The 19,093-nt window shown below is 47.8% G+C and overlaps 1 protein-coding gene across 1 annotated transcript in view; it reads left to right on the top strand.

The window, feature by feature from the left end:
- Nucleotides 1-19,093, top strand: part of LOC124008430 (RPA-related protein RADX-like) — a 52,422-nt gene that overhangs the window by 28,227 nt on the left and 5,102 nt on the right. Inside the window, exons 5-8 of the mRNA XM_046319701.1 lie at nucleotides 3,387-3,495; nucleotides 3,629-3,720; nucleotides 12,729-12,854; nucleotides 18,230-18,322. Coding sequence (XP_046175657.1) covers nucleotides 3,387-3,495; nucleotides 3,629-3,720; nucleotides 12,729-12,854; nucleotides 18,230-18,322 — 420 coding nt within the window. The remainder of the gene's footprint in view (nucleotides 1-3,386; nucleotides 3,496-3,628; nucleotides 3,721-12,728; nucleotides 12,855-18,229; nucleotides 18,323-19,093) is intronic.

Raw genomic sequence — 19,093 nt, 5'->3', positions numbered from 1 at the left:
TCTAGTCAATACCTCAACTCTCTCCCCGACCCCCACCAGTCTAGTCAATACCTCAACTCTCTCCCCCGACCCCCACCAGTCAATACCTCAACTCTCTCCCGACCCCCACCAGTCTAGTCAATACCTCAACTTTCTCCCGACCCCCACCAGTCAATACCTCAACTCTCTCCCGACCCCCACCAGTCTAGTCAATACCTCAACTCTCTCCCCGACCCCCACCAGTCTAGTCAATACCTCAACTCTCTCCCGACCCCCACCAGTCAAATACCTCAACTCTCTCCCCGACCCCCACCAGTCTAGTCAATACCTCAACTCTCTCCCCGACCCCCACCAGTCAATACCTCAACTCTCTCCCCCGACCCCCACCAGTCAATACCTCAACTCTCTCCCCGACCCCCACCAGTCTAGTCAATACCACAACTCTCTCCCCGACCCCCACCAGTCTAGTCAATACCTCAACTCTCTCCCCCGACCCCCACCAGTCCAGTTAATACCTCAACTCTCTCCCCCGACCCCCACCAGTCAATACCTCAACTCTCCCCGACCTCCACCAGTCAATACCTCAACTCTCTCCCCGACCCCCACCAGTCAATACCTCAACTCTCCCGACCCCCACCAGTCAATACCTCAACTCTCCCCGACCCCCACCAGTCAATACCTCAACTCTCTCCCGACCCCCACCAGTCAATACCACGACTCTCTCCCTGACCCCCACCAGTCAATACCTCAACTCTCTCCCCGACCCCCACCAGTCTAGTCAATACCTCAACTCTCTCCCCGACCCCCACCAGTCTAGTCAATACCTCAACTCTCTCCCCGACCCCACCAGTCTAGTCAATACCTCAACTCTCTCCCGACCCCCACCAGTCTAGTCAATACCTCAACTCTCTCCCCGACCCCCACCAGTCTAGTCAATACCTCAACTCTCTCCCCCCCCACCAGTCAATACCTCAACTCTCTCCCCGACCCCCACCAGTCAATACCTCAACTCTCTCCCCGACCCCCCAGTCTAGTCAATACCTCAACTTTCTCCCCGACCCCCACCAGTCAATACCTCAACTCTCTCCCCGACCCCCACCAGTCAGTCAATACCTCAACTCTCTCCCCGACCCCCACCAGTCTAGTCAATACCTCAACTCTCTCCCCGACCCCCACCAGTCAATACCTCAACTCTCTCCCCGACCCCCCCAGTCAATACCTCAACTCTCTCCCGACCCCCACCAGTCAATACCTCAACTCTCTCCCCCGACCCCCACCAGTCAATACCTCAACTCTCTCCCGACCCCCACCAGTCAATACCTCAACTCTCCCCCGACCCCCACCAGTCAATACCTCAACTCTCTCCCCGACCCCCACCAGTCTAGTCAATACCTCAACTCTCTCCCCGACCCCCACCAGTCAATACCTCAACTCTCTCCCCGACCCCCACCAGTCTAGTCAATACCTCAACTCTCTCCCCGACCCCCACCAGTCAATACCTCAACTCTCTCCCCGACCCCCACCAGTCAATACCTCAACTCTCTCCCCGACCCCCACCAGTCAATACCTCAACTCTCTCCCGACCCCCACTAGTCAATACCTCAACTTTCTCCCCGACCCCCACCAGTCAATACCTCAACTCTCTCCCCGACCCCACCAGTCAATACCTCAACTCTCTCCCCGACCCCCACCAGTCAATATCCCTCAACTCTCTCCCCGACCCCCACCAGTCTAGTCAATACCTCAACTCTCTCCCGACCCCCACCAGTCTAGTCAATACCTCAACTCTCTCCCCGACCCCCAGTCAATACCTCAACTCTCTCCCCCGACCCCCACCAGTCTAGTCAATACCTCAACTTTCTCCCCGACCCCCACCAGTCAATACCTCAACTCTCCCCCGACCCCCACCAGTCAATACCTCAACTCTCTCCCCGACCCCCACCAGTCAATACCTCAACTCTCTCCCCGACCCCCACCAGTCAATACCTCAACTCTCCCCGACCCCCACCAGTCAATACCTCAACTCTCTCCCCGACCCCCACCAGTCAATACCTCAACTCTCTCCCCGACCCCCACCAGTCAATACCTCAACTCTCTCCCCGACCCCCACCAGTCAATACCTCAACTCTCTCCCCGACCCCCACCAGTCAATACCTCAACTCTCTCCCGACCCCCACCAGTCTAGTCAATACCTCAACTCTCTCCCCGACCCCCACCAGTCTAGTCAATACCTCAACTTTCTCCCGACCCCCACCAGTCAATACCTCAACTCTCTCCCCACCAGTCAATACCTCAACTCTCTCCCCGACCCCCACCAGTCAATACCTCAACTCTCTCCCCGACCCCCACCAGTCAATACCTCAACTCTCTCCCCGACCCCCACCAGTCAATACCTCAACTCTCTCCCCGACCCCCACCAGTCAATACCTCAACTCTCTCCCCGACCCCCACCAGTCAATACCTCAACTCTCTCCCCGACCCCCACCAGTCAATACCTCAACTCTCTCCCGACCCCCACCAGTCAATACCTCAACTCTCTCCCCGACCCCCACCAGTCAATACCTCAACTCTCTCCCCGACCCCCACCAGTCTAGTCAATACCTCAACTTTCTCCCCGACCCCCACCAGTCAATACCTCAACTCTCTCCCCGACCCCCACCAGTAATATCCCTCAACTCTCTCCCCGACCCCCACCAGTCTAGTCAATACCTCAACTCTCTCTACTTTTGTTCTGCTTTCTCTCCAACGGTGAAAGCTAGCTAAGTTCATTCACTTCTGTTGAAACGGGATAAAAGGCTGCAAAATATTTCCCTACAAACAGCTGTTAGATAGCAGTAATAGGCACCTCATCTCGCTATCTGATCTGATAAGGCTGATCTGGCTGTGGCAGCGACTCGCTAGCTAATTCATTCACCTCGGTTATGGAACATGACGTTTACATGTCCGTTACACTACTAGCTCAGCACTGGCAATAAACGCTAGTTGTCTAGTGTTTTTCTTCTTCTGTTAAGTTAAACAACAGTTAGCCAGTTTCTGCCCCGCCTACTTTTACAATTCGGAGCGCACCACTTAAACACCGTCAGCAGTTGCCTCTGTTCGTCTCTCCCGTCCAGCTAGCCTTTCAGGAGCTTTGCCTTCACACAGCCTGTCTGTTGTGTCCGCCGCAGTCTTAAATCCAGCCGACTGAAACCTCCAAACAGCCTACTTGGTCCAGAAAGCACACTGATGCTGTTTTTGGTATCATCGTGCAATGATACAAATACAATGGTACAAATGCAATTTCAGAATATGGAGGGATTATGATCCCCATCCCCAAGTTGTGACCCTGATGATTTGTACACACAGTGTATTTACACACACTCCAGATCTACTGAAAGAAGTCAGAACACTCTCTCTCACTCCATCAGAGATCAGTCTAAACTCCAGGAACCCGTCAGCTGAGATCTCTATCGTCCCAGAATTCTCTCTGTCTGCTGACGTCCGTTTGCTACGTCCCTCCTACTCCTTCTGCAATGGGTAGGACCACACACACACACACACACACACACACACACACACACACACAAATATGTTAGAGATGTGGATTTAATCACCATGGAAACCCTGTCTTCTAATCTCCATGTTAACCCTGACTTCCTGTCTCTAACAGGAAGGATCTCCTCAGCTGTCCCCACGGCAACATCTGTGATGTCATCGGCCTGGTGGTGTTCTCAGGCCGGCCTGAAAGAATCAGGAGCAAGGGTGGGTTACCATGGTGACGAGGTTGATGATGGTCAGGAGCGGACATAGTTAAGGGAAACAGCGCCCTGCTCTTTATGATACGATGGCTACACATACAGGGCCCATCTCACCGGAGAAAGCATCCGGGGGAAACAGCGCCGAGCTCTTTATGATACACATACAGGGCCTTCAGAAAGGATTCACACGCCTTGACTTTTTACCACGTTTTTGTTGTGTTAGACTGAATTACAATTGAGTACATTTAGATTTTGTCACCTGGCCTCTACACACAAAACACCATAATGTCAAAGTGGAATTCTATTTTTAGAAACTTGTATCCATAAAAAAGGAAAAGCTGAAATGTCTTGAGTCAATAAGCCCCTTTGTTATTCCTAAATAAGTTCAGGAGTTAACAAGTCATATGTATTTATTTAACCTTTTATTTAAATAAGCACTAAGTCAGTTAAGAACAAAATCTTATTTACAATGACGGCCTACTAAAAGGAGAAAGACTTCCTACGGGGACGGGGGCATTAAAAATATAGATATAAATACAGGACAAAACACTACATATAAGACAACAACACAGCAAGGCAGCAACACATGACAACACAGCAAGGCAGCAACACATGACAACACAGCAAGGCAGCAACACATGACAACACAGCAAGGCAGCAACACATGACAACACAGCAAGGCAGCAACACATGACAACACTGCAAGGCAGCAACACATGACAACACAGCAAGGCAGCAACACATGACAACACAGCAAGGCAGCAACACATGACAACACTGCAAGGCAGCAACACATGACAACACAGCAAGGCAGCAACACATGACAACACTACATATAAGACAACAACACAGCAAGGCAGCAACACATGACAACACAGCAAGGCAGCAACAACAACACAGCAAGGCAGCAACACATGACAACACAGCAAGGCAGCAACACATGACAACACAGCAAGGCAGCAACACATGACAACACAGCAAGGCAGCAACACATGACAACACAGCAAGGCAGCAACACATGACAACACAGCAAGGCAGCAACACATGACAACACAGCAAGGCAGCAACACATGACAACACAGCAAGGCAGCAACACATGACAACACAGCAAGGCAGCAACACATGACAACACAGCAAGGCAGCAACACATGACAACACAGCAAGGCAGCAACACATGACAACACAGCAAGGCAGCAACACATGACAACACAGCAAGGCAGCAACACATGACAACACAGCAAGGCAGCAACACATGACAACACAGCAAGGCAGCAACACATGACAACACAGCAAGGCAGCAGCACATGACAACACAGCAAAACATGACAACACAGCAACACAGCAAGGCAGCAACACATCACAACATAGCAAGGCAGCAACACATCACAACACAGCAACACAGCAACACATCACAACACAGCAACACAGCAACACAGCAAGGCAGCAACACATGACAACACAGCAAGGCAACAACACAGCAAGGCAGCAACACATGACAACACAGCAAGGCAGCAACACATGACAACACAGCAAGGCAGACAACACAGCAAGGCAGCAACACATGACAACACTGCAAGGCAGTAACACATGACAACACTGCAAGGCAGTAACACATGACAACACAGCAAGGCAGCAACACATGACAACACAGCAAGGCAGCAACACATGACAACACAGCAAGGCAGCAACACATGACAACACAGCAAGGCAGTAACACATGACAACACAGCATAGTAGCAAGAACAACATGGCACATATTATTGGACAACAGACAACAGCACAAAGGGCAAGAAGGTAGAGACAACAATACATCAGGTGACGCGTGCTTTGTTGAAGCACCTTTTATTATTTTATAGATTACAGCCTCGAGTCTTCAAGGGTTCCCGTGTGGCGTCGCGGTCTAAGGCACTTCATCTCAGAGCTTACAGAGTCAATGTGGAGGCTATATACAGGGTGTTACAGTACACAGTCAATGTGGAGCCTATATACAGGGTATTATGGTACAGAGTCAATGTGGAGGCTATATACAGGGTATTACGGTACAGAGTCAATGTGGAGGCTTTATACAGGGGGTACCGGTACAGAGTCAATGTGGAGGCTATATACAGGGGGTACCAGTACAGAGTCAATGTGGAGGCTATATACAGGGGGTACCGGTACAGAGTCAATGTGGAGGCTATATACAGGGGGTACCGGTACAGAGTCAATGTGGAGGCTATATACAGGGGGTACTGGTACAGAGTCAATGTGGAGGCTATATACAGGGGGTACCGGTACAGAGTCAATGTGGAGGCTATATACTGGGGGTACTGGTACAGAGTCAATGTGGAGGCTATATACAGGGGGTACTGGTACAGAGTCAATGTGGAGGCTATATACAGGGGGTACCGGTACAGAGTCAATGTGGAGGCTATATACAGGGGGTACTGGTACAGAGTCAGTGTGGAGGCTATATACAGGGGGTTATGGTACAGAGTCAATGTGGAGGCTATATACAGGGGGTACCGGTACAGAGTCAATGTGGAGGCTATATACAGGGGGTACTGGTACAGAGTCAGTGTGGAGGCTATATACAGGGGGTTATGGTACAGAGTCAATGTGGAGGCTATATACAGGGGGTACCGGTACAGAGTCAATGTGGAGGCTATATACAGGGGGTCCCGGTACAGAGTCAATGTGGAGGCTATATACAGGGGGTACCAGTACAGAGTCAATGTGGAGGCTATATACAGGGGGTACTGGTACAGAGTCAATGTGGAGGCTATATACAGGGTGTTACAGTACACAGTCAATATGGAGGCTATATACAGGGGGTACCGGTACAGAGTCAATATGCGGTGGCACCGGTTAGTTCAGGTAGGTAGAGTTAATTGAAGTGACTAGATGACAACAGAGAGTGGCAGTGGTGTGGAGAGGGGAGGGGGGCAAAGTGAATAGTCTGGGCAGCCATTTGACTAGATGTTTGGGAGTCTTATGGCTTGGGGGCAGAAGCTGTTTAGAAGCCTCTTGGACCTAGACTTGGCACTCCAGTCCTGCTTGCCTTGTGGTAGCAAGGAGAACAGTCTATGACTTGATGACTGGAGTCTCTGAACATTTATAGGGCCTTCCTCTGACACCGCCTGGTATAGAGGTCCTGGATGGCAAGAAGCTTGAGCCCGGTGATGTACTGGGCCGTACGCACTACCCTCTGTCGTGTCTTGCGGTCGGAGGCTGAGCAGTTGTCATACCAGGCGGTGATGCAAACAGTCAGGATGCTCTCGATGGTGCAGCTGTATAACTTTTTGAGGATGTGAGGATGTTGAGGGAGAGGTTGTTATTCTGGCACCACCTGGCCAGGTGTCTGACCTCCTCCCTATAGGCTGTCTCATTGTTGTTGGTGCTCAGGCCTACCACTGTTGTGTCATCAGCAAACTTAATGATTGTGTTGTAGTCATGCCTGGCCATGCAGTCATGGGTGAACAGGGAGTACAGGACGGGATTGAGCACGCACCCCTGAGGGGCCCCTGTGTTGTGGATCAGCATGGCAGATGTGTTGCTACCTGCCCTTACCACCTTGGGCGGCCCGTCAGGAAGTCCAGGATCCAGTTGCAGAGGGAGGTGTTTAGTCCTAGGATCCTTAGCTTATTGATGATCTTTGAGGGCACTATGGTGTTGAACGCTGAGCTGTAGTCAATGAATAGCATTATCACTTAGGTGTTCCTTTTGTCCATGTGGGAAAGGGCAGTGTGGAGTGCAATAGAGATTGCATCACCTGTGGATCTGTTGGTGCGGCATTTAAATTGAAGTGGGTCTTTGGTTTCTGGGATAATGGTGTTGATGTGAGCCATTACCAGCCTTTCAAAGCACTTCATGGCTACAGAAGTGAGTGCTACGGGTCAGTAGTCATTTAGCCAGGTTACCTTAGTGTTCTTGGACACAGGGTCTCTGGTGGTCTGCTTGAAACATGTTGGTATTAGAGACTCGGACAGGGAGATGTTGAAAATGTCAGTGAAGACACTTGCTAGTTGGTCAGTGCATGCTTGCAGTACACGTCCTGGTATTCCATCTGGTCCTGCGGCCTTGTGAATGTTGACCTGTCTGAAGGTCTTACCCACATTGGCTGCATAGAGTGTGATTACACAGTCTTCCGGTACAGCTGGTGCTCTCATGCATGTTTCAGTGTTATTTACCTCTAAGTGAGTGTAGAAGTAGTTTAGCTCGTCCGGTAGGCTCGTGTCACTCGGCTGTGCTTCCCTTTGTCGTAATTGTTTGCAGGCCCTGCCACATCCGACCGGCGTCAGAGCAACTCGATCTTAGTCCTGTATTGACGCCTTGCTTGTTTGATGGTTCGTCGGAGGGCATAGCGTGATTTCTTATAAGCTTCCGGGTTAGAGTTCCACTCCTTGAAAATGGCAGCTCTAGTCTTTATCTCAGTGCGGATTCTGCCTGTAATCCATGGTTTCTGGATGGGGTATGCACAGTATGTACAGTCACTGTGGGGACGACATCTTCGATGCACTTATTGATAAAGCCAGTGACAGATGTGGTATACTCCTCAATGCCATTGGATTAATCCCGGAACATATTCCAGTCTGTGCTAGCAAAACAGTCATGTAGCTCAGCATCTGGTCCAGAGTTCTTTTCTCTCTGGTTGCACTTTTAACATGATGATGGAAATTAGGTAAAACTGATTTAAGTTTCCCTGCATTAAAGTCCCCGGCTACTCGGAGCGCGGCCTCTGGGTGAGCGTTTTCTTGTTTGCTTATGGCGGAATACAGCTCATTCAATGCTGTCTTAGTGCCAGCCTCTGACTGTGGTGGTATGTAAACAGCTACAAAGAGTATAGATGAGATCTCTCTTGGTAGGTAATGTGGTCTGCAGCTTATCATGAGATACTCTACCTCAGGCGAGCAAGAACTCGAGACTTCCATATATATCGTGCACCAGCTGTTGTTTACAAAAATGCATAGTCCGACCCCTCTCCCCTTGTTCTATCCTGCTGATACAGCGTATAACCAGCCAGCTGTATGTTGATATTGTTGTCGTTCAGCCACGACTGTTTAATGTCCTGTTGGTAGTTTAATCTTCCCATTAACTCGTCCATTTTATTGTCAAAAGATTGCATGTTTGCGAGCAGAGTTGAGGGGAGTGGGGGTTTATTCGATCGCCTCCGACTCCTCAGAAGGCAGCCCGCCCTCCGGCCTCTCTTTCTCCGGCACCTCTTCATGCAGATCACTGGGGTCGGGGCCTGTTCCCGAGGGGAGCCTTATATCCTTTGGCTCGTCAGAGTCGTGAAAGAAGAAAAAGGATTCTGCTAGTCTGTGGTGAGTAATCGCAGTCCTGATGTCTAGAAGTTATTTTCGGTCATAAGAGACGGTAGCAGCAACATTATGTAAAAAAAACAAGTTATAAACGAACAAAAAAACACAATCGGCTCAGAAGTCACTGGTAATGATATCTACCTATTCTGCCTAATGGTAAGTCACTGGTAATGATATCTACCTATTCTGCCTAATGGTAAATCACTGGTAATGATATCTACCTATTCTGTCTAATGGTAAATCACTGGTAATGATATCTACCTCTTCTGTCTAATGGTAAATCACTGGTAATGATATCTACCTCTTCTGTCTAATGGTAAATCACTGGTAATGATATCTACCTATTCTGTCTAATGGTAAATCACTGGTAATGATATCTACCTATTCTGTCTAATGGTAAATCACTGGTGATGATATCTACCTATTCTGCCTAATGGTAAGTCACTGGTAATGATATCTACCTCTTCTGCCTAATGGTAAATCACTGGTAATGATATCTACCTATTCTGCCTAATGGTAAATCACTGGTAATGATATCTACCTATTCTGCCTAATGGTAAATCACTGGTAATGATATCTACCTATTCTGCCTAATGGTAAATCACTGGTGATGATATCTACCTATTCTGTCTAATGGTAAGTCACTGGTGATGATATCTGCCTATTCTGCCTAATGGTAAGTCACTGGTAATGATATCTACCTATTCTGCCTAATGGTAAATCACTGGTAATGATATCTACCTATTCTGCCTAATGGTAAGTCACTGGTAATGATATCTGCCTCTTCTGCCTAATGGTAAGTCACTGGTAATGATATCTACCTATTCTGCCTAATGGTAAGTCACTGGTAATGATATCTGCCTCTTCTGCCTAATGGTAAATCACTGGTAATGATATCTACCTATTCTGCCTAATGGTAAATCACTGGTAATGATATCTGGCTATTCTGTCTAATGGTAAGTCACTGGTGATGATATCTACCTATTCTGCCTAATGGTAAATCACTGGTGATGATATCTGCCTCTTCTGCCTAATGGTAAGTCACTGGTGATGATATCTACCTCTTCTGTCTAATGGTAAATCACTGGTAATGATATCTACCTCTTCTGTCTAATGGTAAATCACTGGTAATGATATCTACCTCTTCTGTCTAATGGTAAATCACTGGTAATGATATCTACCTCTTCTGTCTAATGGTAAATCACTGGTAATGATATCTACCTCTTCTGTCTAATGGTAAATCACTGGTAATGATATCTACCTCTTCTGTCTAATGGTAAATCACTGGTAATGATATCTACCTTTTCTGCCTAATGGTAAATCACTGGTGATGATATCTACCTATTCTGCCTAATGGTAAGTCACTGGTGATGATATCTACCTCTTCTGCCTAATGGTAAGTCACTGGTGATGCTATCTGCCTCTTCTGCCTAATGGTAAGTCACTGGTGATGATATCTACCTATTCTGCCTAATGGTAAGTCACTGGTAATGATATCTACCTATTCTGCCTAATGGTAAGTCACTGGTAATGATATCTGCCTCTTCTGCCTAATGTTAAGTCACTGGTAATGATATCTACCTATTCTGCCTAATGGTAAGTCACTGGTAATGATATCTACCTATTCTGCCTAATGGTAAATCACTGGTGATGATATCTACCTATTCTGCCTAATGGTAAATCACTGGTGATGATATCTGCCTCTTCTGCCTAATGGTAAATCACTGGTGATGATATCTGCCTCTTCTGCCTAATGGTAAGTCACTGGTGATGATATCTGCCTATTCTGTCTAATGGTAAGTCACTGGTGATGATATCTACCTATTCTGTCTAATGGTAAGTCACTGGTGATGATATCTACCTCTTCTGCCTAATGGTAAGTCACTGGTGTCGTGTCGTTGACTTTAATTAAATGTGAAGACAATGTTATCAAATCAATTCTCTATGTTTATTTTAATTACACAATTCAACGAATGTAAATTTAACTAGGAAGTTGGGGCACCACGGGAACATGTTATTTATAGAGTGTCAATTTCCCCAATATAACTCTTCAGATGCTTTCATATCTTATCGATTACAGTCACTTATTAATGTATTATTACCGCATCAGTTCTCATTACTGAACGTCGCAAACCCTTGGATATCTGCACTAACCCTAGCATAGAATCATGAATCTGCGATATACAAATGGGCTAAATTATTTTACTAACTAACTTAATCACATAATTACATAAACACACAATAGGTCATACATTGGTTACTACATGATACAAAGAAAAAGTCCCTAGCGGACCAAACTGATATGACGGCTTGGTAGACAAAGGAAAGGGGGTGGGGACTGCTCAAAAGCGGGAGACTCATAGCTGATAACTACACTCATAGAGAATAACTACAGTAGTCTACTATAGTCTGTAACATGGTAGACAAAGGAAAGGGGTGGGGAACGCTCAAGAGCGAGAGACTCATAGCTGATTACTACACTCAGAAATCGCTAGTACTTTGAAAATGAACAACCGCTCATTCGAAAATAAATGGCAATTTATATATTTCCGAGTGTATGTCTTGTTGTGTCCCTCTGTGGTCGGCCGGTCCATCTGCTGGAGAGAGTAGACAGAAAAGTCTCTGGTTATAATGGATACGTCAGGCGTACCCAATGTTGTCGCATATGATTGATGTTTCGGCGGTTGCCTGTATTCTTGTCCTAGGCTTCGTACATTTCCAGCTACACACGGTTAGTTTGACGTCCTAGGATTTCTTACTTCTGATAGTCTCGATAGTTGAACCATTTCCAGCCGTGTCGCCAATGCTCCACACTGTATGGTCTTGTCCTTTTGGTAGAGTTGTAGTGCCAACCACTTCATATTTTCTGGTCTTAGAAATTCAACCATTTGCCACCTTAGCTTACATCGTGGTTTGTGTGGTCCAGTGGCCTATAGAATCGTAGCCATCCGTCCCGGCGTTCTCTGACTTAATGTAAATTTAGTCAGAAGTGGGTTTTATACTCTGTGGAAGAAGGGGCGGTTCCATGATGTAATGTCTGGCCTCTCGGGGGGCGTGCCCACTGACTAGTTCACTTTTTTACATGAAGAACAATTCTCATTTAGAAGGCTAACATTACATCTTTTCACAAATAGTTTCATATTCAGTCATTCATTTTATCCAACATCTAGATGTGAGTCTGATCATTGAAAACACAAGCAGAGATACAGTCATGTGGGTCTCCTGTCTTTCATGAGGTCACCATGAGGTCACCATGAGGTCACCAATTTAAACAACTTTGACAGCATTGTCCACAGACCATTCCCACATTCTCAAAAATATAAATATTGTTTAATTATCCAAACTTCTGATTGTCTAAGTGTCTCTCTGTGTTCCACAGTTTACATTCCAACCTCGAACACTACAGAGCATATGGGTATTTTACGACCGCCATAAAACAGTCCCCCCCCCCCCTCTTGAGAGAGAGAACACTGTAGAGAGTCATGACACTCCCCCTCTATGAGAGAGAGCACACTGTAGAGAGTCATGACACTCCCCCTCTATGAGAGAGAGCACACTGTAGAGAGTCATGACACTCCCCCTCTATGAGAGAGAGCACACTGTAGAGAGTCATGACAGTCCCCCTCTACGAGAGAGAGCACACTGTAGAGAGGACTCACTGATGGTGACTGATGAGGATGGTGGTGACGATGATGATATCTTCCTCATGCAGATGGACAGGGAAAAGAGCTGTTGGAGTATCGGTGGCTCCGATTGGACGACGGGACTTCTGATCAACCAATCATGATAAAGCTCTTCTCAACGTCTCAACCAGAGACACACAACAAGATACTCCCACGTGAGATAATACACACACACACACACACACACACACACACACACACACACACACACACACACACACACACACACACACACACACACACACACACACACACACACACACACACACACACACACACACACACACGGACTCCTCCTATACTCTACTCATGCCTCCCCTCAACTGTCTCCCGATCGCTCTCTCAATTCAATTCAACTTAAGGGGCTTTATTGCCTTGGGAAAGATATATTAACATTGCCAAAGCAAGTGAAATAGATAATATACAAAAGTGAAATAAACAATTAAAAATGAACATTACACTCACAGAAGTTCCAAAAAGAATAAAGACATTACAAATCTTATATATATATATATACAGTGTTGTAACGATGTACAAATGGTTAAAGTACAAAAGGGAAAATAAATAAACGTAAATATGGGTTGTATTTACAATGGTGTTTGTGTAACGTGACTGGTTGCCGGGAAGTCAGGCGCAGGAGAGCAGAGCTGGGTGGTAACAGTTTTAATATCCACCCTGGCCCAAAGTTACAGGAGAGCAGAGCTGGGTGGTAACAGGAGAACTTTAATTTACACCCTGGCCCAAAGGCACAGGCGAGGCAGCACAATGCACAACCACGGTAACAAGAACCGGATTAAACAAAACAAACAGACCTAGGTTTGAAACAAACCAGTAGTGTTACACAAAGAACTGTTCCACACACAGACATGGGGGAAACAGAGGATTATTATACGTTTAGTCTGATGAGGGAATGTGAACCAGGAAAACAAGACAAAACAAATGGAAAAGGAAAGGCGGAAGTCGTGACAGTTTGTTCTTCACTGGTTGCCCTTTTCTCGTGGCAACAGGTCACAAATCATTATGCTGTGATGGAACACTGGAATTTCACCCAGTAGAAATGAGGGTTTATCAAAAGTGGATTTGTTTTCAAATTCTTTGTGTATCTGTGTAATCTGAGGGAAATATGTCTCTCTAATATGGTCATACATGGGGCAGGAGGTTAGGAAGTGTAGCTCAGTTTCCACCTCATTTTGTAGGCAGTGTGCACATAGCCTGTCTTCTCTTGAGAGCAAGGCTATGCTCACTGAGTCTGTACATAGTCAAAGATTTCCTTAAATTTGGGTCAGTCATTCTGCCACTGTGTACAGTACAGTTGTGTTCGAAAGTTTTGAGAATGACACAAATATTAATTTTCACAAAGTCTGCTGCCTCAGTTTGTATGATGTCAATTTGCATATACTCCAGAATGTTATGAAGAGTGATCAGATGAATTGCAATTAATTGCAAAGTCCCTCTTTGCAATGCAAATGAACTGAATCCCCCCAAAACATTTCCACTGCATTTCAGCCCTGCCACAAAGGGACCAGCTGACATCATGTCAGTGATTCTCTCGTTAACACTGGTGTGAGTATTGACGAAGACAAGGCTGGAGATCATTCTGTCATGCTGATTGAGTTCGAATAACAGACTGGAAGCTTCAAAAGGAGGGTGGTGCTTGGAATCATTGTTCTTCCTCTGTCAACCATGGTTACCTGCAAGGAAACACATGCCGTCATCATTGCTTTGCACAAAAAGGGCTTCACAGGCAATGATATTGCTGCCAGTAAGATTACACCTAAATCAACCATTTATCAGATTTTACATTTACATTTAAGTCATTTAGCAGACGCTCTTATCCAGAGCGACTTACAAATTGGTGCATTCACCTTATGACATCCATTGGAACAGTCACTTTACAATAGTGCATCTAAATCTTAAAGGGGGGGGGTGAGAGGGATTACTTATCCTATCCTAGGTATTCCTTAAAGAGGTGGGGTTTCAGGTGTCTCCGGAAGGTGGTGATTGACTCCGCTGTCCTGGCGTCGTGAGGGAGTTTGTTCCACCATTGGGGGGCCAGAGCAGCGAACAGTTTTGACTGGGCTGAGCGGGAGCTGTACTTCCTCAGTGGTAGGGAGGCGAGCAGGCCAGAGGTGGATGAACGCAGTGCCCTTGTTTGGGTGTAGGGCCTGATCAGAGCCTGGAGGTACTGAGGTGCCGTTCCCCTCACAGCTCCGTAGGCAAGCACCATGGTCTTGTAGCGGATGCGAGCTTCAACTGGAAGCCAGTGGAGAGAACGGAGGAGCGGGGTGACGTGAGAGAACTTGGGAAGGTTGAACACCAGACGGGCTGCGGCGTTCTGGATGAGTTGAAGGGGTTTAATGGCACAGGCAGGGAGCCCAGCCAACAGCGAGTTGCAGTAATCCAGACGGGAGATGACAAGTGCCTGGATTAGGACCTGCGCCGCTTCCTGTGTGAGGCAGGGTCGTACTCTGCGGATGTTGTAGAGCATGAACCTACAGGAACGGGCCACCGCCTTGATGTTGGTTGAGAACGACAAGGTGTTGTCCAGGATCACGCCAAGGTTCTTGGCGCTCTGGGAGGAGGACACAATGGAGTTGTCAACCGTGATGGCGAGATCATGGAACGGGCAGTCCTTCCCCGGGAGGAAGAGCAGCTCCGTCTAGCCGAGGTTCAGCTTGATGTGGTGATCCGTCATCCACACTGATATGTCTGCCAGACATGCAGAGATGCGATTCGCCACCTGGTCATCAGAAGGGGGAAAGGAGAAGATTAATTGTGTGTCGTCTGCATAGCAATGATAGGAGAGACCATGTGAGGTTATGACAGAGCCAAGTGACTTGGTGTATAGCGAGAATAGGAGAGGGCCAAGAACAGAGCCCTGGGGGACACCAGTGGTGAGAGCGCGTGGTGAGGAGACAGATTCTCGCCACGCCACCTGGTAGGAGCGACCTGTCAGGTAGGACGCAATCCAAGCGTGGGCCGCGCCGGAGATGCCCAACTCGGAGAGGGTGGAGAGGAGGATCTGATGGTTCACAGTATCGAAGGCAGCCGATAGATCTAGAAGGATGAGAGCAGAGGAGAGAGAGTTAGCTTTAGCAGTGCGGAGCGCCTCCGTGATACAGAGGAGAGCAGTCTCAGTTGAATGACTAGTCTTGAAACCTGACTGATTTGGATCAAGAAGGTCATTCAGAGAGAGATAGCGGGAGAGCTGGCCAAGGACGGCACGTTCAAGAGTTTTGGAGAGAAAAGAAAGAAGGGATACTGGTCTGTAATTGTTGACATCGGAGGGATCGAGTGTAGGTTTTTTCAGAAGGGGTGCAACTCTCGCTCTCTTGAAGACGGAAGGGACGTAGCCAGCAGTCAGGGATGAGTTGATGAGCGAGGTGAGGTAAGGGAGAAGGTCTCCGGAAATGGTCTGGAGAAGAGAGGAGGGGATAGGGTCAAGCGGGCAGGTTGTTGGGCGGCCGGCCGGCCGTCAAGACGCGAGATTTCATCTGGAGAGAGGGAGAAAGAGGTCAGAGCACAGGTAGGGCAGTGTGAGCAGAACCAGCGGAGTCGTTTGACTTAGCAAACGAGGATCGGATGTCGTCGACCTTCTTTTCAAAATGGTTGACGAAGTCATCTGCAGAGAGGGAGGAAGGGGGGGAGGGGGAGGAGGATTCAGGAGGGAGGAGAAGGTGGCAAAGAGCTTCCTAGGGTTAGAGGCAGATGCTTGGAATTTAGCGTGGTAGAAAGTGGCTTTAGCAGCAGAGACCGAGGAGGAAAATGTAGAGAGGAGGGAGTGAAAGGATGCCAGGTCCGCAGGGAGGCGAGTTTTCCTCCATTTCCGCTCGGCTGCCCGGAGCCCTGTTCTGTGAGCTCGCAATGAGTCATCGAGCCACGGAGCGGGAGGGGAGGACCGAGCCGGCCTGGAGGATAGGGGACATAGAGAGTCAAGGGATGCAGAGAGGGAGGAGAGGAGGGTTGAGGAGGCAGAATCAGGAGATAGGTTGGAGAAGGTTTGAGCGGAGGGAAGAGATGATAGGATGGAAGAGGAGAGAGTAGCGGGGGAGAGAGAGCGAAGGTTGGGACGGCGCGATACCATCCGAGTAGGGGCAGTGTGGGAGGTGTTGGATGAGAGCGAGAGGGAAAAGGATACAAGGTAGTGGTCGGAGATCAGATCATCAAGAACTTCAAGGAGAGCGGTTCAATTGTTGTGAAGAATGCTTCAGGGCGCCCAAGAAAGTCCAGCAAGCTCCAGGATCGTCTCCTAAAGTTGATTCAGCTGCGGGATCGGGGCACCACCAGAACAGAGCTTGCTCAGGAATGGCAGCAGGCAGGTGTGAGTGCATCTGCACGCACAGCGAGGCGAAGTCTTTTGGAGGATGGCCTGGTGTCAAGAAGGGCAGGAAAGAAGCCACTTCTCTCCAGGAAAACATCAGGGACAGACTGATATTCTGCAAAAGGTACAGAGATTGGACTGCTGAGGACTGGGGTAAAGTCATTTTCTCTGATAAATCCCCTTTCCGATTGTTTGGGGCATTCTGAAAAAAGCTTGTCCGGAGAAGACAAGGTGAGCGCTACCATCGGTCCTGTGTCATGCCAACAGTAAAGCATCCTGAGACCTTTCATGTGTGGGGTTGCTTCTCAGCCAAGGGAGTGGGCTCACTCACAACATGCCTAAGACCACAGCCATGAATAAAGAATGGTACCAACACATCCTCCGAGAGCAACTTCTCCCAACCATCCAGGAGCAGTCTTGTGACCAACAATGCCTTTTCCAGCATGATGGAGCACCTTTCCATAATGTAAAAGTGATAACTAAGTGGCTCGGCAGCAAACTTTGTGGAAATTAATATTTGTGTCATTCTCAAAACGTTTTGCCACAACTGTACACTCTGTTTAGGGCCAAATAGCATTCTAGTTTGCTCAGTTTTTTTTGTTAATTACTTGACACATTGGAAAGAATATTATTTTTGTTTTCTCATGACTTGGTTGGGTCTAATTGTGTTGCTGTCCTGGGGCTCTGTGGGGTCTGTTTGTGAACAGAGCCCCAGGACCAGCTTGCTTAGGGGACTCTTCTCCAGGTTCATCTCTCTGTAGGTGATGGCTCTGTAGGGTGTGTTTGTGTTTATGAACAGAGCCCCAGGACCAGCTTGCTTAGGGGACTCTTCTCCAGGTTCATCTCTCTGTAGGTGATGGCTCTGTAGGGTGTGTTTGTGTTTGTGAACAGAGCCCCAGGACCAGCTTGCTTAGGGGGCTCTTCTCCAGGTTCATCTCTCTGTAGGTGATGGCTTTGTTATGGAAGGTTTGGGAATCACTTCCTTTTAGGTGGTTGTAGAATTTAACAGCTCTTTTCTGGATTTTGATCATTAGTATCGGCCTTATTCTGCTCTGCATTATTTGGTGTTCTACGTTGGATTTCTTTTGCAGAGTCTCAATTTGGTGTTTGTCCCATTTGGTGAAATCTTGGTTGGTGAGCGGACCCCAGACCTCACAACCATGAAGGGCAATGGGTTCTATAACTGATTCTTTCTCTGTGTCTCTGTAGTGTCCGTAGTGGTGTGTACCAGACTCCAGATGGTTGGAGATTCATCCTGCTGTTACCTCACCAACACTACCTACACACAGATCTACTGCACAGGTAACACACACACACGCTACCTACAAACTACCTACACACAGATCTACTGCACAGGTAACACACACACGCTACCTACAAACTACCTACACACAGATCTACTGCACAGGTAACACACACACGCTACCTACAAACTACCTACACACAGATCTACTGCACAGTTAACACACACACACACGCTGCCTACACACTACCTACACACAGATCTACTGCACAGGTAACACACACACGCTACCTACAAACTACAAACTCTACCACAGGTAACACACAGATCTAAACTACACACACAGATCTACTGCACAGTTAACACACACACACACGCTGCCTACACACTACCTACACACAGATCTACTGCACAGGTAACACACACACGCTACCTACAAACTACCTACACACAGATCTACTGCACAGGTAACACACACACACGCTACCTACAAACTACCTACACACAGATCTACTGCACAGGTAACACACACACGCTACCTACAAACTACCTACACACAGATCTACTGCACAGTTAACACACACACACACACGCTGCCTACACACTACCTAAACACAGATCTACTGCACAGGTAACACACACATGCTACCTACACACTACCTAAACACAGATCTACTGCACAGGTAACACACACACACTACCTGAAAACTACGAGCACACAGCTCAGACTCCCATGCACACCCCACAAGACATGCCACCAGAGGTCTCTTCACAGTCCCCAAGTCCAGAACAGACTATGGGAGGCGCACAGTACTACATAGAGCCATGAC

Source organism: Oncorhynchus gorbuscha, linkage group LG21 (assembly GCF_021184085.1).
Source record: "Oncorhynchus gorbuscha isolate QuinsamMale2020 ecotype Even-year linkage group LG21, OgorEven_v1.0, whole genome shotgun sequence".
Taxonomy (NCBI): domain Eukaryota; kingdom Metazoa; phylum Chordata; class Actinopteri; order Salmoniformes; family Salmonidae; genus Oncorhynchus; species Oncorhynchus gorbuscha.
This window is presented reverse-complemented; position numbering and strand designations above follow the sequence as displayed.